This window comes from Peromyscus californicus, unplaced genomic scaffold (genome assembly GCF_007827085.1).
Source record: "Peromyscus californicus insignis strain IS unplaced genomic scaffold, ASM782708v3 Scaffold_5__1_contigs__length_169319896, whole genome shotgun sequence".
Lineage (NCBI taxonomy): Eukaryota > Metazoa > Chordata > Mammalia > Rodentia > Cricetidae > Peromyscus > Peromyscus californicus.
Window position 1 is genome coordinate 24,651,808 of NW_026294573.1, and position 21,914 is coordinate 24,673,721.

General features: G+C 39.7%; 1 protein-coding gene across 1 annotated transcript in view; it reads right to left on the reverse strand.

The window, feature by feature from the left end:
- Positions 1 to 715: 715 nt before the first annotated feature.
- Ptp4a2 (protein tyrosine phosphatase 4A2) overlaps positions 716 to 21,914 on the reverse strand; it is a 28,044-nt gene continuing 6,845 nt past the window's right edge. The window contains exons 2-6 of the mRNA XM_052716082.1: positions 11,377 to 12,075; positions 8,892 to 8,984; positions 4,279 to 4,409; positions 3,019 to 3,093; positions 716 to 1,428 (exon numbers count right to left, since the gene is read on the reverse strand). Of these exons, the coding sequence (XP_052572042.1) occupies positions 1,320 to 1,428; positions 3,019 to 3,093; positions 4,279 to 4,409; positions 8,892 to 8,984; positions 11,377 to 11,472 (504 nt within the window). The 5' untranslated portion in view covers positions 11,473 to 12,075 and the 3' untranslated portion in view covers positions 716 to 1,319. The remainder of the gene's footprint in view (positions 1,429 to 3,018; positions 3,094 to 4,278; positions 4,410 to 8,891; positions 8,985 to 11,376; positions 12,076 to 21,914) is intronic.

Genomic DNA, 21,914 nt, shown 5'->3' on the forward strand with positions numbered 1-21,914 from the left:
GCTTTTCTGTATCAGCACATTTAACAGAGAACCCGAAAAATGCTACCACATGATGCCATGAGCGGAGTCCCCTTTGCTATTCACTTTATTGCTTGCCATTGCCTGTGGATACACACTCACTAGATATTGCTGGTTTTGACAGTGATTTCTTTTTCCTTTTTAATCTCAGAAGAATCTAGTAATAACAAGGTAATAGGTGGTTACACTAACTGTACATACAGAGAGTAATTTGGAAAACCACCATCACAGACATTCTCAAGACCAAAATACTGTGAATGTTCTGTTGCTCCTCTATTTCTGAAATCAGCCCTCAAATTTTAAGATATTGCTTTTCCCTGACATCGTTAGATAGCAAATCCACAACCCATAGCTCTACAGTTGTAGAAACACGCTAACTCTCCTGGACAGACCATCGATGGCCTGGAGCCATCTCTTCAATAAGTTTCTGGGATGCTCACTTCTTCCACTATTGGGAAAGGATCTCCTCTCAGCTAAGTTCCAGGAGACAGACTCCTCTTTAAGATGTCATTTCCTCACCACTTACCAAAACAAACTGCTCCTGGCTACCTTTCATGCCTACGTGAGGAAGAGGAACTAAGGTGAGCACCCACCATCACTAGACTAAACAACCACCTAGATCATAGAACAGATGCGCACTGCTTTTTCTTGGCTTGCTTTTTTGTTGTTTTGTTTTGGGGTTTTTTTTTTTTTGGGGGGGTGTTTTTTGGGGGGTTTTTTGTTGTTGGTTTCCTAAAAGTGCCCAGGTAGGCTTAAGGCTGCAGACACACGCACATCTACAGCAACAAGGGTTTCTTTCTATTCCATCTACATGTATTGGGGGGGGGGGGGGGGGGGGAGTGGGGGACCGGGACAGGAAGAAAGATGGGGATAATCTACCTCCCCCCAAATCCTACCACAAGGAGACCTATGTGCCAAGCATAATGGAAGTGTGTGCTCCCCAACAACTGGCTCCACACTGGTTAATAGTCTGCTGGTTTTCCTCACATATCTATTTTGAAAAAAGTTTAAAAAACACAGGAGATTTTGAAATAATTCAATCCTGGCAGAAGTCAAAACTCCAAAACTAGGACAAAATCATCTTTCACTAAATGAGCCCTTCTCCTTTCTTTTCTCTTTTCTTAAACATTTTATTCGTGTTATAGAGGGTTTCTTCATCATTTGCTTTCTTCTCAATCATTGGGAGTTGAGGAGTACTGAACCCATCACTACTTTGATGACACAGGTAAGATTCCAGATTCACATTTCCAGGTACCAAGAGTTCCCTCTAATGCCACGATCCGTTCAGCCTTCCTCTACGTCTACTGAACACAGCAATGCCCATTGGTATCTCTGAAGCGTAATCGCATCTTAGGTCGGTATTTCTCCAAGTAAAGCAGCTGTTTGGAATTGAATGCTCCCCTTCTTTTTCTGAAAATACAAGAATGGTACACTATCATGTAGCAAAGAACTGCACAGCTTACTGAAATGTACTATTTATGGCACAATGCCATCTAAGCTAGCTCTCCCCAGATGAAAACCTGCTTATTTCCCACACGACATCACTTTAAAAAGTGGGCACATGAACTTGGTTGTTTTGTTTGTTTGTTTGGTTGGTTTTATGAGACAGTGTTTCTATGTGTAGCTCTGGCTGTCCTGGAACTTGCACTGTAACCAGGTTGGCCTTGAACTCACACAGATCCGCCTGCCCCTGCCTCCTGAGTACTGAGATTAATGGTATGTGCTACTACCACCCAGCTACAGCCATGTTCTTCTGGGGTTTTTTGTCTGTTTTGTTTATTTTTTGGTTTTTTTGAGACAAGGTTTCTCTGTGTAACCTTGGTTGTCCTGGAACCTGGAACTCTCTGTAGCCCAGGCTGGCCTCGAACTCACAGAGATCCACCTGCCTCTGCCTCCTGAGTGCTGGGATTAAAGGCATGCGCCACGCCAGATGGGACATAAACTCAAGCCCCTCCAAAAGAAGTTTCTTTTCTTTTCTTTTTTTTCCCAGACAGGGTTTCTCTGTGTAGCCCTGGAACTTACTCTGTAGCCCAGGCTGGCCTCAAATTCAGAGATCTGCCTGCCTCTGCCACCCGAGTTTGTTTGAGTTTCTTGCACCATCATGTAGTTCATTTAAAAGAGATCAGCAGGGTTGATCAACACCACCTGACTACACTCTTTCCAATGAGATGAACAGTCTTCAGATCAGAATGAGAAACAAGCATTCAGTATGCTTTAAAAAACTAAAACTAGAGCATACGAAGACAGAGTCTCATGTTCAGGACAGACTAGAGTGGCGGTGGGACACCACTGTCTCAGCGCTGAGAACCACATAATACTTCAGGCCTCCTGTCAGTCTTTTCTTTCTCCTCCTAATTTTGTTAAAGAAAGGAACAACATGGCCTATTAATTCAGACCAGTGTCGGGGATGTCAGGTTACTACCATTCTAATTTTGTATGAGAACAGGTCATTCAAGAGTAACAAGTAGGGACTGGAGAGATGGCTCATTGATTAAGAACACTGACTGTTCTTCCAGAGGACCTGGGTTCAGTTCCCAGCACCCATATGGCAGCTCATAACTGTCTGAAACTCCAGTTCCAGGGGATCTGACATCCTTATACATACATGCAGGCAAAACACCGATGCACATAAAATTAAAAAAATGTTAAAGTACCAAAGTAATTAATCTGTTCCTCCATGCATTCCTTTTGCCTGCTGGTCATATGAAATTGCACTGGGCGCTATTATGGAATCCACTGAAAACAGCACTCAATCTACTCACTGTCAAGATTCCTAGACATCCAACCATATACTACCATGCCCAAATTTGACATCTAAATTAGAAGAACAATCTTACAAACTCCTGGTAGTCTTTGTCACTTGCCTTTGTCCTTTTCTCTATTTTCAAACAGTATTTTAAGCCCACTTAGCCACTTCTTACATATTTCAAATGTCTCAATAACCTCTTCCTCATGCGTAGCCCCACTTAGGGTTCTGCACATACAACTGTATATACTCACTGTCTTATGAACTGAACGGCATCTTCATACTTCATTCCACATTCAATCAATGCAAGTGCAACTAGCACAGGGGCCCTGCAAAGAGAAGGCCATCATGAGTATCCACAGTATTGGAGTCTAGAGTTTGCTCTGGGTTTTTTTTTTTTTTTTTTTTTTAAGATTTATTTATTATGTATATAGTGTCCTGCCTGCAAGCCAGAAGAGGGCACCAGATCCCATTATAGATGGCTGTGAGCCACCATGTGGTTGCTGGGAATTGAACTCAGGACCTTTGGAAGAGGAGTCAGTGCTCTTAACCTCTGAGCCATCCCTCCAGCCCCTTGCTCTGGTTTTTAACCGAAAGCTTATACATTACCAATTTGAGCTTTGTGCTGGGTGTGGTGGCACATGCCTTTAATCCCAGCATTTGGAAGACAGGCAGATCTCTGTGAGTTCAAGGACAGCCTGGTCTACACAGTGAGTTCTAGGACAGCCAGGTCTATAAAATATAAATATAAAATACTGAAACGTCCAACCTCATAAAAAAAACCTTAACATACTAAAGTGCTAAGCAGAGCTAATAGCCCAAGTCACCACCACCTTGAGGCAATGGCATCTCACAGTAATGTTGAGTCACAGTGCACTCATAAATTGGCACTTAACCTTCTGTTGATCCAACACACTACTGCAAGCGTATTTGGCAGAAAAGGTTCTAAAATCAGTCAATTCTCAGTGTCCATACATCACTGTTCAAGAGTTTAAAGTAACTTTGTTAGGTTCCCTTTCATTTCAATCCAAACCCAACCATGTACATATACTTTAATCTCTAAAACTATTTTAATTTTGTGGCCACTTAATGACTTAAGCATCTCTATTTCTTAAAATGGGGCACAGACCCTCATTACATGCAATATAGCATTAGAATCCGATCCAGATCCAACACAACTGGCTCTTAAGAGAGATTACACTGGCATTTGCTCATTTCCTTTCCAATAATTTAGTATCATGTAGTTACTAAATGCAAGTTCTACCACGGTGAAATTTTCAGTTGGCTTTCTTTTTTTCTTCTTCTTCTTTTTTTTTTTCCCAAGACAGGGTTTCTCTGTGTAGCTTTGCGCCTTTCCTAGAACTCACTCTGGAGCCCAGGCTGGCCTCGAACTCACAGAGAACCGCCTGCCTCTGCCTCCCGAGTGCTGGGATTAAAGGCGTGCGCACCACCACCACCACCAGGCTCAGTTGGCTTTCTTAGACACAACGAATTCAGAAAAAAAGAATTTTTACCTTCCCAATCCTGCCACACAATGCACTGCAACACAGCATCCTGGCTCTTCACGAAATTTGGTTTTTAGCAGGTTTAGCCAATCATCTACTATTTGATTAGGGGGTGGAGCTCCATCATCAAATGGCCAATCCTGAAAAGAAATGACTTCTTACATTCAACTGGTATGTTCTCAGGGACTAACATCCTAATACAGATGAACTGAAAATAGTAGCCAGGGCAGGCAGGCTTAACTAAAATAAATATATCACTTAAACCTATTCTTTTGTTTTATTCTGAGACAGTTTCTCTGTGCAGCCTTAGCTGTTCTGGAACTTGCTCTGTAGCCCAGACGGGCCTCGAACTCACAGAGATCCTCCTGCCTCTGCCTCTCAGGTGCTGAGATTAAAGGCATGTGCCACTACTGCTAGGCTCTGTACAACTATTCTTAACATAATTCTAATCACTGCTAAAAAACTATCCAAGACCAAAATTTGAATCTGTCAAGTTAAGCCTTCTCAAATGATCTATAATCAATGCCATCCATACACATCTAAAGACAATACATACACATAAACATTGCAAACTGAACCTAGGGACTTATAGGCACTAGGCAAGCATCCTACCACTTAGCACCCCCAGCCCTATCTTAACCAAGAACTGTTGTGTCACAGATCTAGAGCAGCTGAGACCACCAAGTGCCTGGACAGACATTGCTAACTGCTGTAGGTCCCCTGGAAGTGTGTGCCGGATGGAGTCTCACTGGTTCCTTCACAACTGCTTCTGAGGATTATCCCCTGGGCTATAAGATCTTTTCCTTAGAGAATGGTTTTCTGAAATCTCAGTGTTTTTCATTTCTTTTGAAATACTATCTTTGTGTGAATAAAATTAGAAGGGGGGGGTTAAACCTCCACCCAAATTATACATGTTATTTAGTAAAGACAGTGTCAATGATAGGCTTCTGAGATGATTTTCTTAAGAATCCTTTTATTCTCATGTAGTCTAAGCTGATCTTTAACTTGAGGATGACCTTGAACTTCTGATCCTTCCTACTTCTACCTCCCAAATTCTAGGATTACAGGCATGTGCTGAAATACCTTCCACTTCCTCTTTTAGTGAGGAGACAGGGTCTCTATATAACCCTGCCAGACCTTGAACTCCAGAGAATCCTCTACTCCTGACTGCTGGGACTAAAGGTGTGTGCTACCACAGCTCATTCAGCCTCCCTTTCTGTCTAGTCATCAATCTGGGTTGTCTTTCAGCTCTCCTTGCATTTACCAAACAGCACATTACTGCTTGTTTAATTTTCGTTGTTACATAGGCAAGAGTTCCTAATAACTCCAACACAAATGGGCAGGATTCATCACATTTTATGCACTCTTTCCCCACTCCTAAAGGACAAAAACGAAATGGGGAATGTTTTAAAGCTTCAGACTATTGTACTGAGACTAAGTAAGAACACTAGAAAAGAAACAAGCACTAAACTGATTCAGCAATCATTACTGGCACCAGTGGAACATTCTAAGTAGTCCATTGGCCATGATAGCAAATTATGCTTGAATTGTCAACTATACCTCATAATTAAAGTGTTGCCAGTGTTACTAACAATTGTCACTACAGTTAAACTGTAAACAAGCACCCTAATGGAGACCTTACTTCCTCTAACACTTCCTTAGAGTGCATCTGGAGAAGAAATAATGCACATAACATGCTGCCCTCACTGATAAGCAGTTTCTTTGTGTGTGTTTTTTTGTTTTTGTTTTTTTTTTTGTTGTTGTTGTTGTTATTGTTCTTTTAACATTTTTTAGATAGGGTCTCAATATGTAGCCCTGGCTAGTCTGGAACTCCTTATGTAAACCAGATTGGCTTCGATCTCAAATAGATTCACCTGCTGCTACCTCCCAAGTACACCACCATACCCAGCTCTTTTGTTAATGTAACTCAGATTGGCTCCCCCTTCTCCTGCCTCCGTTTCCCAAGTGCTGGGACTGCAGGCATAGGCAACATGACAGCTGTCTTTTTAAAAAGAAGCATTAAACAATTAGAAATAGCAGAACCTACACTACTGATACTGACATCACCACCAGCTAACTGGCTTCTCCCAAATCTTGCAAGACCATTTAAAGAATTGGAAGGTCTTTATCTGAGGACCACCCTACTAGAGTGACTCTTTCCAAAAGCTCTTTACTGGGAAAATATAAATAAATCTGTGTGGGAAAAGGTAACCTCCTCATTTTCTTCAAGTTTAAGTCAGACCTTTAATTTTATCTAGACACAGCTATTTAAAACAAAACAGAAAGCCAAACTTACAGGATTGGAATAATCCCAGATCTAGCATTATCTTCTACAAACTAATTTAGGTTCTCTAGTTCATTCTATTTTATGAAGGTGTTTACCAACATTACTGATTCAAAGACCATGGTCAATCCAAAGACTTCTCATGCTGCTCATTATCAAAACAAGGTGATTTCTCATGTATCCACTAAAGAACACACAGAGGGAAGAATTAACTTGTATTCAGCTTCATTTCACAATTTGAATATTCTGTTTTTTGAAATAGGGTTTCATTATAAGGTTGGCCTTGACCTTCCTTTATTGTAACCAATCTAATCCTGAACTTGTAATTTTCCTGCTTAGCTTCCCAAGCGATGGGTGAGAGATGCTCAAAGTTCAAAAATCTCAAAATCTTTCCTTAAAATACACAGGACTAGGCAAGCTAGATGGCTCCACACATGTACACAATATAATGAAAAAGAAAATTTTATTTATAAAAGTTGAAAGCAAGGCTAGAGAGATGGCTCAGTATTTAAGAGCACTTACTGATCTTCCAGAGGACCTGGGTTCAATTCCCAGAACCTTTATCAGGTGGCTCACAATCACTTGTAGCTCCAGCAGATCAGAACATGAAAACACTTATACGCACACATTTAAAAATATTAACATTTTAAAATTAAACCAAAAACACCACAGAACCAGGCTGGGGGCATGGCTCAGCTGGTAGAGCGCTTGCGGAAGCACTGGGCTCACCCTCCAAGAACTGCATAAAGCAACCGCAGCACACACACCTGTCCTCCCCAGCACTGGGAGGTAAAGGAAGGAGGGTCAGTTCAAAGTCATCCTCAACCACATAATGAGTTTGAGGCCTACCTATAACATGAGGCTGCCTCAAAAAAAATCAACTCACAGGGCTGCATTCTATACATGTATTCTCACCGACAGCAGTTCCAGCCCACGGACTAGTCTCTTAGAAAGAAATGCAAGCCAACTGTTTCAATGCCAAGCAGTGAACATTTTTTAAAATAATTTATTTATGTGTATTTATGTGCTTTGGTGTTTTGCCTGCTTTTATGTCTGTGAGGGTATCGGATCCCCTGGAACAGGAGTTAGGTACAAACAGTTGTGGGCAGACGTGTATACGGGGAATTGAACCGAGGTCCTCTGAAAGAGCAGTCAGTGATCTTAACTGCTGAGCCATCTCTCCAGCCCCGCAGTGAAATCACTAAAGCAAAAGTGAGAAAAGTGTGGGTCATAAACATGAAATGACTGACTACCTTACCAACAAGGAAAGGTACCTGCATCAACTGCCTTCCAAACCACTGACCAAGTCCATACCTGAGGAGCCACAGAACCATCTATCTACCTCTCATTACTTTCTTCCCAGTTACTCACAAAAGCTCCAGCTCTCTTCCTACTACATTGCCCTCAAAAAGGCACAGAAGACTGCAAGGTCATTTCATTCCTATGAGTTAGTTACTCTTGAGAGCCAATTATTCAGGGGAAATGGTAGAGGTTGTTTTTTGTTTTGGTTTTTTTTTTTTTTTCAAATAAGAATCTCTTATTGTCTGTAAAGAAGTTAGCATGCTTGCTTTGTATTCAAACTGAACTAGTCTAACCCTACTAGAGCTCCTGAAGAAGCCTACCAAAGAGTACTCTGGACCAAGATGCCTTCTCCTAGCCTTTAGCTTTTGCTCCTGCCTTTTTGTCCTCTACAAATGATCCACAAAATAGTAAGTCACTAAGCTCATACTTACAAACTGGGAGAGGATATTTCCATATGAAGTATTTCTGATGGAAATTATTATATTCAAATTAGTAGCCTAGAAACAAAAGCTAAATACTGCATTAATCCCCAAAATACAAAAATAACAATTTTCATTGTGTGTGTGGCCATGTGGGGGTTGAGACAGGATCTTGTTGTGGTAGCCTTCACTGGCCTGGAACTCACTGTGTAGATCAATACGACCCTGAAATCAGAGGGCCTCCTGCCTCTGCCTTCTAAGTGCTAGAATTAACTTTTTGAGACATGGTCTTTTTACTTGGGTTCTCAAGGTCAATCTCAGGTCCTCAGGCTTTGACAGAAGCATTTCACTCTGAGACATTTCCCAGTCCCCAGTTTCCATGTTTTAGGAGTAAGTGTCTACTCGATTCTGCTTTTCATTTGTTGAAAATATATTGCAGTTGTAGACTCCAAGGACACAATAAATGCTGCTGCTCATTTATTAATCCAAAGAAACTCTAGGAGATTGCTATCAAAACTGCCTATTAACTTGGCACTTGAGTATCAAGCTTCATAAATATTAGTGTTTGGAAATGTCAGTATGTATTTGTAGAAACAACAAAGACACTATATACTCACTAGAACGTGGATTCCTTCTTTTTCAACTGGAGCTTTATCATATGTAGCATCACAAACGCGAACCAAAGTTGTCACTCCATACTTCTTAAGTTCCTTTAAAGAAAGACAGTTATCAGAGAACTTGTTTGGGGATCTGAAACTGGTTTTCAGATCTGTACAAACTGAAACTATGCAGTGTCGTTCTTAGGCAAAGCTCAAAACTGATCTCACTGCAGCAACATGTAACAGACACACACACCTTGTGGGAAAAATCATCTTCATAAAGGGCAATCAGTGTAGTAGCACAGCACAAAAACTTTAAAAGTTCATACATACAACACTGACCTAGAAATTCTATTCTTGGGATTTCACTGAAAAGAAGTAATTAAGACAAAACAGCTTACACATCTTTATCATAGGTAGAACAGAATGGTAAACAGTTGAAATGTTTATTAACATTCCCCCAAAAAAGGGAATGATTAAGGGAGGGATGGTACAACCAGACAGGTAATATTATGACAGCTATGAAAGTAACACTAAAGAGATTGGGGGGACAGTTTTGGATATATGGTATGACCTTACATAAGTGTATTTATAAATATACACACGTGGGGAAAAAAAATCTAGAAGCCAGGTATTTAACAACTCAATGTTTTTTGTTGTTGTTGCTTTGTTTATAGTTTATAGACAGGGTTTTCTCTGTGTAGCCCTAACTGTCCTGAAACTCACTCTGTAGACCTCTGTGGCTGGCCTCAAACTCACAGAGATCCACCTGCCTCTGCCACCCAAGTGCTGGATTAAGGGCATTCAACACCATGCCTGGCTCTTATTTTGCTTTTCTACATATTTTGGCTTTTGTGTAATAAGCATTTATTGCTTTTCTAAAGAGTAAGTTTAATTTTGAAATTAGGAAGAAAAAGTGATTTAAAAAGAGCTAGTAAACAATTATAACCAAATGCCTTGCTCCTTTAAACAGAAAATACAGGTCAGGAATGGCTCTCCAGAGGCCAAGGCAGGCAGAACGCTAGAGGTTCAAGGCCAGACAAGGTCATATAGTGAGACCCTGTCTAAAAAAATTTATTCACATTTTTCATTTTTGTACTTTTGCTTGTGAACATACCACAGTGCACACATGGAGGTCCCAAAACAATTTTCAAATTTCAGTTCTCTCCTTCCATCATGTAGGTTTGGTGGTAAGTGCCTTTACCCACTGAACCATCTCACCACCTCCTGGCTAGGAATTTTAAAAATGAATATCAGGTGAGCCTAGGGGCACAGACCTAGATGGCTAGACAAAAGAATCACAAGTTCAAGGCCCACCTGAGCTATGGGATTAAATTAAGGCCAGCCTTCGAAATTTAGTGAGTGCCTCAAAATAAATAAAAAAGGGCAGGGGATATAGCTCACTGGCATTGTGTTGCTTGGCATTCATGAGGTCTTGGGTTCTATTTCCAGTACCACTGAAGTAGGGTGGGGAAAGGTCTCAAAATACATGTGCTGGAGATATATATAAGTCAGTGGAAAGGTCCATAGTAAGCCTGCACAAGGTCCTGGGTTCAATCCCCACTACCACAGAAATGGAAAAATAAAAAAAAAGAAGTTGAAACAATTTTCACGGTTGTCACTCGGCAGAAAATTGTGCTACAACTTTTTTACGATAAACATCTATTTGGCATCATCTTTGCCCCCATAAAACGAGAGTTCCAGCTTCGAATTCATATTTGATAGTACAATCTATAAAAGACTAAAAACTTTACATTTAAATATTTGCTAAAAGAGTCAAGAGTTTCTTAATTACCAAAAAGGGGGGGGGGGAGAACGGGACAAATGAGACTCTGTTCTACTACCCATGACCACTTCCTTCCCAAGTTTCTGGGTTCCCTATTGTGATAACTACTGTTACACGTGTTTGTTAGAGCATGTGTGTGGAGATCAGAGAATACCTTGGGGGAATCAGTTGTCATAGTCTCAAGGATTGAACTGAGGCTGTCACACCCGAGAGTTCTCCTTTCCCCATCTCATCCACCCCTTAACCTGAGTGTCAGTATGACAGGCTTAAGTGTCAGTTCTACCAAATACAATGAGCCACTGGGCAAATTACAGGAATGACTTTGAAGCTCAGTGGTATTATCTGTAAGAGGGAGGAGGGAACAAGAGTGCCTGTGTCAGACAGAATTTTTGTACCTTGACCTTAAAAACAAACAGTGCTCAGTGCTTACTGCAATGTTGAGTACATACTATGCTCAACAAATGTGTTTTATTACTAAAAATGACAAAAAAATACTGCTAATGAACACATAAAGAACACAAGATTTAAAGTACTAGATAATCTAGAGTAGCCCCAAAGTTTCTTAAATAGTCTTTCAAAAATTCTATAGTAACAATTCAACCCAATGTAAACTATTAAAAGATAAACATTCATAGTTAAATCACACAACTTTATTCTTATTTTAATAAGACTTTAGCTATAAGTCAATCCCAAAAGTAGACTATCCTACAATCTTACCTCTGTGAACTTGTTGAGAGTAGCATTGGTGGGGTTGTGAGTTATCAGAAAACGCATGTTCTCATAAGAGATCTCCACAGGGGCTGGACGGTTCATTATGGCAAATAAAAAGTGTGAGCGTGCGTGTGTGAATGTGGTAGGGAAAACAGGGGGGAAGGGGGATCAATAAATCTTGAAATGTTTCTCAGCAGAAAACATTAAAAAGACCACTAAAATGCCTATTATTGATCACTATTTTCTCTATTCAACTTGTTTATTCCTTATGAAGCTTCTCTCTTCAACACAGGCAGAAGTATTCAGAATCCACTTCAATCCAAATTCAACTTGGGCCTCAATGTCTGCAGATGGATACCTTCAGCCTCCAAAAAATCCAACTACATACAAAATGTAAGCAGCCTTTAAACTACATTTAGGCACTAGTGAGACAAGTTAAAAGTGTAGGTTCTTTTCCACTTTTGTTTACTTGATGCTTAATTTTACTGGAGTCATTAAAAGAAATATGCTTGCAATTAAAAAAAAAAAAAAGCCTACTACTTCTGAGGCCAGTCTCGGTGTCCAGAGTCTTCAAGGCAATGTTAATTATGGCACATATATCCCCCAAGCTCACTTGTCAGCGAAAACGCTGTGCTGAGCCTGGCAGAAGTCTGCCCTCACACTCAGAATCGCCATAAATGTGCAACGTATATTCCAACGAAAAACCTGGGAGAAAAAGCATACGTAACAGGAAGTGAGATTAAGAACCACGTAAACATGAAGTCTAAAGTAAAAATACATTCCCTAAGAGCCCAAGACTGGTCAAATGTCACCAATGATAAATGACTGCCACCTATAAAGACTACAAGGGTGCAAACACAAGAGTCTTAAACACCAGCCTTATCTTTTTTCAAAACTGGTTCAATACAGTTCATGGGGGAATAAATTATTTCTAACTCATTTTTCAATGCCTACATCTTAAAAATTCATTCAAATCATTATTACTTGAAGAAAACGTGCCATCGACTCTTTTTTTAACTGTTCAACTCACAAAAATACTGTATTTTTCTGCTTTTGATAGATCTTTCACATATATTCTTTGTTTAAAATAAGGTATCTATCTGTAATAGGCTGGAGATATTTAACAAAATTCTACTTCAAAGATTTCATTTTATTAAAATTCTATGCATTGCCCCTCCATTGTGATATTAATCCATTAAGCATGGTTAAATTTTTATTGTAGGGTGGTAACTGGCAGACTGCTTTCCTAGCATCCACAAGCCTAATTTGATCACCAACACCTCATAAACTGGATGTGGTGGCACATGTCCAATAATCCTAGCACCTGAAAGGTACAAACAGGGAACTCAGCAATTCCAGGTCATTCTTGGCTATATAGCAAGTTCAAGGCAAGCCTAGACAGACAGACAGACAGACAGACACACACACACACACACACACACACACACACACACAAACTCTCTCTCTCTCTCCCCCCAAATAGCTGTTATTTATGTGAAAAAAAAAAAAGAGAAGTGAAAGGATTTGCCTCAAGTTGCCTCAAGTCACATGAATTAACCGGGCCTCAATCTAAAGTCTTCTCCTGGCCATGTGGTTTTCATGTTTTATTTATCACCATTGTCTGCTGACTCCACTCATGTACAAACCCATCTTATTTCTGGTCCAGTTTACCCTTTTTACTATTTTTCACATCACTGCCTCAAGATTATAAAAATTAGCCAAGCATGGTACAGTACACCTATAATCTTAGCTCTCAGAATGCTGAGACAGGGGAATGCCAAATTTTAGGCCAACCTTGATTACATAGCTACATAGTAAGATCCTGTATCAAAAATAATGTAGGGGGATTTTTTTCCCCAAAAAATTTGGAGTTGGTGACATTTGCCTTTAATCTCGCACTTAGGAAGCAGAGGCAGGTGGATTTCTGTGCGTTTGAGGCAAGTCTGGCCTATAAATTGAGTTCCAGGCCAGCCAGGGCTACATTACATAGAAAGACCTGTCTAAGAAAAATAAACAATAATTTTAGGGCTGGAGAGATGGCTCAGTGGTTGAGAGAGTATACTACTTTTGAAAAGAACCCAATTTCAAATTTCAACACCTACACTGGGTGGCTCACAACTTCCTGTGGCTCCAGCTCCAGAGAGATTCAAAACCTCTAGCCTCCAAGGGCATCTGCACTCATGTGTGCATAGCCAGCAAACACCTAAACAAGTAGGACTAAAAGTAATAATAAAAGTAAATCTTTCAAAAAATTATTTTGTGGCCGGGCGGTGGTGGCGCACGCCTTTAATCCCAGCACTTGGGAGGCAGAGCCAGGCGGATCTTTGTTAGTTCGAGGCCAGCCTGGTCTACAGAGCAAGATCCAGGAAAGGAGCAAAGCAAAACTACACAGAGAAACCCTGTCTCAAAAAACCAAAAACAATTCGTAGCCAGGTGTGGTGGTGCACACCTTTAATCCCAGCACTCAGGAGGCAGAGGCAGACCAATCTCTGTGAGTTTCGAGGCTAACTTGGTCTACAGAGCTAGTTCCAGGACAGCCAAGGCTCCACAGGGAAACCCTGTCTAAAAAAAAGTTTAAAAAACTTTCTGCAGATTTATTAATTTTTATGTGTATGAGTGTTCTGCCTGCATGTCTTTACATCATATACATATACTGCCTATGAAGGCCAGAAGAGGGCCTAGAACTGGAGTTATAGATAGTTGTGAGCCACCTAGTGGGTGCTGGGGATTTGGGCTCTGTGGAAGAGCAGCCAGTGCTCTTAACAAGCACTGTACAATCATTTCTCTAGACCTTAAAAAAAATAATTTAAAAAGGGAAATATGAACTCTGAGGCTGGATAAATGTCTCAGTGGTTAAGAGCACTTGTTGGTTTTTCAGAGGACCTGGGTTTGGTTTCCAGCACCCACATGGCAGCTAACAACTGTCTGTGGCTCTGGTTCCAGAAGATCAGACCACCCTCTTCTGGTCTCTGAAGGCCCTTGCATGCATGTCAGGCACAGCTACACATGCAAGCAAAACACCCACACAGATTTAAAGAACAAAAAAAAAAAAAGTATAAGCTATCTGAAGGTCAGTGGTTACCACAGCACTCTTCTCTCCAAATATTATTAAAACACAAGGTAAGTCAGAGAAGTAGCAGAATCCATAATTTTATTTTAGGTCTGCTGCTTTGAAACAGTTTAAGATGTTTCATTACATACAGACTCAGTCAGATGGCAAGTTCCTCTGGAAACAGGGACATGGTCTAAGAGGTTCTTTTTTTTTGCCTCTTCTATAAGTCACCAATAACTAAATGCTTATTTGATGTTTCAGGGCTGAAAATATAACCCAGAGGTAGCATGGTTGCCCAAAAGGCATTAAACCCTGAGTTTGATATCCCAGCACTGCAAAAATTAAAGTAGCAATCATTTAAAAGCTGGGCACAGCAGCTTTTGTCACACGTCTGTAAATCCCAGTACTTGGGAAGCAGAATGACCACCAAGTTCCAGGCCAGCCAGGGCTACATTTTTAGACTTTGTCTCAAAAAATATATTAAATTTGTAGCAATAAATGTATTTGTGCTGAGTGATTTTGGTGATGAAGGGCTTGTCCAGCATGCATAAGACCTCAGGTTCTATCCCCAATACAGAAAAACTGTCTCAGGAAAAAAAGGGGGGTTGGGAATGGGGTGCCCCCCAATAAGTTCAAAGCCACCCTTGTTACACAGAAATTTTAGACCAGCCTAGGCTGCAGATCTCTGTAAGACCAGCCAGGTCTACATATCTACATAGCAAGTTTCAGGACAACCAGGGCTACATAGAAAGACCATGTCTCAAAAAAAAAGAGGGGGGGGGGGGCGTCAGAAACAAAACTGTCTATGACTACTATAACTCTTCATTCTAATTGTAACCTCAGACACAGGCACCTGAAGTTACACAGGACACTTTACAGAACTCTCCTTGTGTAGCCAAGGAACTTTAGAGCAATGTTAGGAGAAATGCAGATAAACTATTTTGACCTTTTAAAAACTCAAAGATCTTGGTTCAAATAGGTTAAATGTTTTGAGACCAACACTATTAAATTAGGAGCAATTCAAGACAAGAGCCTAGATCTCCTGACTCCTCAGTTATATTTTCCCTTCCACTTTGGATGCACCCACATATTCAAGTCCCATTCTCTCTGCATGCAAGTCTAGGTTTTCTTCAAGTATCTGCAACTGCTGACTTCTATGAGGAAAAGATTACAAGAAACTACTAAAAAACAATGGTTTGCATACAGTGCACAGCAAAACACAAGGAAATTCTAACCTGCGTTGAATCTTTTGGTTCAATGTTATCACAGTTTATGTGTATCAGCTGAGCAGAGGCACTAACAGGCTTGTATTGTAGTGGCAGCCAGAATTAAAAGCTTACAGTCCTGGCATTAAATTTTCTACCTAGTCTCCGGTGTTTGTCTGCTAAGCAAACAAAACAAGCTTTATCCTATCTTATTCCTCCCACTTCATTTTGGAAAGAACCATTTCCAGGGATGATGATAACTTTTTATTAGATTTTCAATTCTTAATACTGAAGAGCTCCAACAACAGAATTTCCGCCAAAAGAAACAGTAAGGTTGTATCAAAATTAACAGACACATGATAAAACCAAGTTTCTGTCCCACCCCTTCTCCCAAGAGTCCAACTACATACACATCAACAGTACGAGTTTTGCACCCATCATTTCAGCTGAACTAATGTTAACTGCAGTTGACACTCAATGCAAAGCATACAACCTGTTTTTAAATCAAAATCTCCACCATAATCTACCACAGCTAGAATGCTCAAACGTTGCAGAATTCAGTGTTCAGTTCCCAGCACCCATGTCAGGCAGCTCACAATAAAGCTAGCCTCCAAGAGCACTCTCACATCGGCATATGCCTCCACAGACATATACACATGGCTTTTTTAAAAAAAAAAAAAGTTATTTTGGTACAATTCCATTTTTTTTATGTAATATTTTAATTTCACTAAAACAATATATTTTCACAGATTTGAAAAGAATGGTTTGCCACAGAAATCCCTTTAATCTAAGTGGAAGGCTAGAAAGAAGGGACAGAGTAGAGGAAAAGGATGTGGGATTTGGAAGAACAGGCAAGCAAGCAGAGTCCTAACTAGCTGAGACAGTATGGAGACTACTTAAAACTCTGAGGGTATAAGACAATTTAAATCTTGGCGTGAGTATCCTACTGCTTGTATCCATCTAAAGGCAAATCTATAGCCAACATGTATGAAATAATCCAGTACTCATCCTTTAATCAGACTGTATGTATGTATGAATGTTTGTTTGTTTGTTTTTTGGAACAAAGTTTCTCTGTGTAGCCCTGGCTGTCCTCGAACTCAGAGATCCACATGCCTCTCTACCTCTCAAGTGCTGGGATTAAAGGCATGCACCTCCACTGAACAGCTGCAGGATATAGTCTTAAAATGGAGAACTAGCCGGGCGGTGGTGGCGCACGCCTTTAATCCCAGCACTCGGGAGGCAGAGCCAGGCGGATCTCTGTGAGTTCGAGGCCAGCCTGGACTACCAAGTGAGTTCCAGGAAAGGCGCAAAGCTACACAGAGAAACCCTGTCTCAAGAAACCAAAAAAATAAAAAATAAAAAAAAATGGAGAACTAGGCAAAGGTTAGAGAGAAAATAAATCTACATAATAAACAAATAGGTAAAGATAGATGAAAGACACTAGTTAGCAAACTAAATTTAAAGATGCATGTCAGAGTACATGGTCTGCTTTTAGAAATGCGTGTTTGCACTTTCACACCCATGGACTATTTGAAAGGTTACAAAGATAAGAAGGGTACGGTTTCCTGAAGGCAGAGAAAGGGTGGGGAGGGGCTAAAGGACAGAAGCATAATTTGCTTATCTTAACATACACCTTTTGAATGGTTTTAGCTTTTCCATGTAATACTACATATCTTTTTTAAAAAATTCTAGGATGATAAAAACCTCTAATGACTTAAATTTATGTTCCAAACAATGCTATAATAATCACAGGATTAGAAAAGGCCTCCAGAGGGCCAGTCCCTATGTCCCAGGCAAGCCTGTAACTACTACAGTTCTAGGAAGACAGTTTTCATATTTGTTAAAGACTCAGCAAACTTCATGTCATGCCTCAGCAACTACAGTCCTGTTCAAATGTGTATACAGCAATTCAAAAGCATGAGGATCAGCCCTATTTAATTTGATCCAATCTTACTATTACTAACATCAATCCACTCCCATCAAGCTTTCCGCCTCTTTCAGCTCCAAATTAAGTCATATAAGCCTCTAATGTGATGACCTATGCCAGTATTCACCAAATTAAAACAGCACATTATAATATAAATGCACACTAAAAGAATTCTAGACAGAAGCAAATAGAACCTACACCCCAAAGTCTAAAAAATAAGTTTATGTATTGTTATTTTTCTTAACATAAATTCTACAGGAAACCATGCAAATGAGTCTGATTATTCTCTATGATCAGGATACTTAAAGCCAAATGTACATTGTATACAGAGCCAAAACCTTGCAACACTTTCACTAAAACAAATCCATCTTCCGTAAACAAAAACATCTGTATTTCCTACTAAAATAAATACAACTGACCTAATCTGAATTTATCCAGATGAGCTAAAATTTCTTTATGACTGTCTACATAATAATATATTAATTTAAACATCTACTGGATATATACTATGTCACATATTCTTAAGGCAAAAAGCAATTAACAAGAAATTCCTATTGGGATGAATTGTATATTTTAGTGGGGAAAAAAAAAAAAGAAAAATACAATGCCACTCCTTGAAGAAAAATGCAAAGTAAAACAATCTGTAGTTCCAGAAGAGACTGGGATTCCAATTTTTTTAAGAAGAATTTGCTAGAAAAGTGACATTTTAATCAAGCCTAGAGGGTGTGAGCCAAATAGATACTCAGAGCATTTGACAAGCAGATAAGCTAAGCTGTAGTTACAATTATAAAGGACATGCTTTGAGTGTTCCAGGAAAAACAGGAGGGTCAGTGCTACTGGAAAAGAGGACAAAGAATGCAGAGTCAGAAGTGAGAATATTACAGGCTCCATAAAGTTTTGGCTTTCATTCAGAGAACAGTGACCCTCAAGTGAAGCAAATTAACAGTTACATTAAAAAATGACCATTTGTTTTAAGTAAGAGATCACTCCACCTGCTTTATAAAAGCAGACTGAAAAAATGATATGGGTAGAAGCAAAAAGATGGGAAAATGGGCCTGTTTCAACTATCTGGGAGATAAGGTGGCTTAGAGCAAGACAGTAACAATCCAGAGGATAAGTCAGTTTTCAGATACACTCTGAAGTAGAACCCAGAGGGCTGTGTCCACAAACTGGATATTAAAGGTGAAAGTCAAGGCCCTGAGTAACTGTCAAACTCATAGACACCTACTCAGACTACAGACAAAAATCATCGTGGCCATCAAAAATAGGGAGACTACTGAGGGAAATATCTGTACTGCTTTTTGATTATTTGAGAAAGCTTCTGAAGGCACACAATCTGAAGATAAATCATCTTTACCAATTAAACACTTCTCATTTAGTTAACTGTCTCAAACTGAAATTGCTCATTTTCTTGACTTACTCTAACCCATTTGAACACTGCTAAGACAACCAACTGCTCTCTCCAGCCTGGGTCACCTACCTTGCTTTATCCTCTATTGCTACATTTCCCAAACAAAAACTGGAGACACAGGTTCTTGAAACTTAGAAGATTCATATAGTTTCTCCCTCCTTCCACTGACTCTGATCCTAAACAGTAAATAAAGCATCCGCTGTGTTTCTATAAAGCAGGAGCCAAAATATCTGCCAATAGGACAAAACTAGCAGGACAGCTCCGTTGTCCAGTTAAAGAAAACAACTCTCAGAGTTACTCCGAGCTCGTTCGTACTCCTGCACTTACTTCCTCCTTTTTTAAGAAGGGAACTTGAGAATGAAGTTCCAGTACAGAAATCAATAATCCAGTCTATAAAAAGAAGCTATGACCTTGATGGCAGGAAATGTCTTAACATTTCGGAATCAGCAAAGACACATGGCCTGCCACTCAAAATGGAAAGGAAAGCAATTAACCAACAACCACACCTGCTCCCAAGAACACTGACAGCTGTTCACTCACATCCAGTGGGCTGTTTCCACCCAAATGAAAGGGAATGGTTTTCACATTTGTATCCTGGTGATTAGAAAATTCCCTTTTTTAGTAATATATTCCTCTACAAATAGCTTTAAGACAAGTGCTGCAGTATTTTCAAGCCATATTTGAAAATGTACTTTTCAATTGCATAATGTATTTTTCCTCTAAAGATTAGCATTTCTCCAGATGAACCTCTTGTCCTAAAATGTCATTTTTCCTTTTATAAGTAAAATGTATCTGGGCCTTGTGGCACATGCCTGTAATCCCAGCCCTCAGGAGGCAAAGACAGTAGGACTACCATAAACTGGAAAACCAACCTGGGTTACAGTCAGTTCCAGGCCAACCTGGACTACAGAATGAAACTTTCAAAACAAAACAGAGGCTGGAGAGATGGCTCATCAGTTAAGAGCCTTTACTACTCTTGCAGAAGACCCAACTTCAGTTCCCAGTATCCACACCTGGTAGTTCACAACCACCTGTGACTCCAGCCTCAGGGAAACTAACATCTGTGGCCTCTCCAGCCACCTGCACTCATGCACATGTGCACACACAATTTAAAATAATAATCACCATCTTTTTTAAAAAAGACACAAAACAAAAAAATAAAGCAATACAATTCACAGTATTATGGTCAATATTCACTTTTTCTTAAAAAAATTATACTAGTTAATAACATGAAAAGACCTAATGATATTATCCTAACAACGGGTGCTGATCCAATTGTTTTCAGTTAATCTTTTAAAAATTAAACAGCTGAGCCAGATGATGGTGATGAACTCAGGAGGCAGAGGCCGGTGGATCTCTGAGTTCGAGGCCAGCCTGGTCTCCAGATTGAGTTCCAGGACAGCCAGGGCTACACAGAGAAACCCTGTCTCAAAAAACAAAACAAAAATAAACTGCTGCTAAATTAATTAATTCTACTCATCTACACTTTCATTTGTAAAGGAAAGCATCAAGGCCATCCTTTTTATGGGTTTTATGCTTAAAAGACTAGTTATTAGCATTTTAAGACACCCAAGCCTCTTTTATTATAAAGTTATGCTCACTCTTTTTCTAAACAACTGTGGTAACCTTCTCTTGCAGTAAGAACTACCTCCCATTAGTTGCTTTGCCACAAAATTGACATATTTGTTTTTCTTGTTCTTTCTATCTTTATTTCTTTAATCTCACCAGACTAAATAGTTTTCGTGGAAAACAACTTAAATCTTAATCATTTTAATTCAGTTTTCAACTTCACCATACACATATTAATCCAAAATCTGTTTACTGAATTATTTCATTATCAGATACACTTGAGAGCTTAGGGTATTATTCTGTAGAAGTGCTTGACTAGTATGCTCAAGGCCTTGGGTTCAATCCTCAGAACCGAAAAATCTAAACCAAACCAATCAACCCACCAGAATTCTGACTTTCAACTGTTAACAGTTTTAATAAAGCAAATTCAGAAGCAAACTCCCAAAAGACACCTGGCTTCTGCCTGTCAACACCACTTTGAAATGTTTCCTAGGCTATCAGGACAGTTGAAATGGCTGAGCAGCTGCAAGTTCCTTGAGGTTGCAAAACAGACATTTGGAAAGGTTATTTGAATCACCTTTCAAAATAACCCACTGCACAGAAGCAGCATGCAAAGCAAAAACCCAAAGGCCCTTTTTAAGCATCTATAACACAATGTTTCAGAACTCCCCAGCTATGCATAGGTCAACATAACACTTTCCTTTCTCAGTTTGTAAAACACATTGACAACCACACTTTGTCCAGCATCCGCCCCTGAAAGAGAGACATTCTCTATGTTCAGGTTACCAAATAAGACATTCCAAAACCCATCTTGTCAGCATGAAGTCTTCTATTTGAGCCCCAGAAAACATTCTGCCGTTAGGGCATTTTTGTTTACTTTTCAACAAAAACTTGGTAAGTTACACTTCACTTCCTCTATGCTTGTTTTTATGAATTACATTTCAATCATCTATGTCTGTAGGTCTCTTAAGTATGTTATCTAACCACTAGCTGTCCAATAATGGCATGTTTATTTTCATTAAACACAGACATATTCCCAATTTAAAAAAAAAAACTCACAATGAAAATAAATGGTGTAGATTATGTATGAATGTGAAGTTTACTGGTGAAATCACTGACATCTTGCCAAGAATCAATCTTTTATTGCCACTAACTTAGTTTAACACCGGCTCTAATTTAACATAAAATCAAATCTTTCTTGTCCTCTTCTTCCAAATGCTTCCTCCATTTTTAAGACCTCACCACTCCTGAATGACACCAAAATGCGGCACACCAATCTATGACAAGGCATTTGTGTGGCTATGTGCACATCACACACACTCTACTGAGGATCAAGCTCCTAAAAGATCAAGATAGGCAAAAAATACTTGATAGGAAATA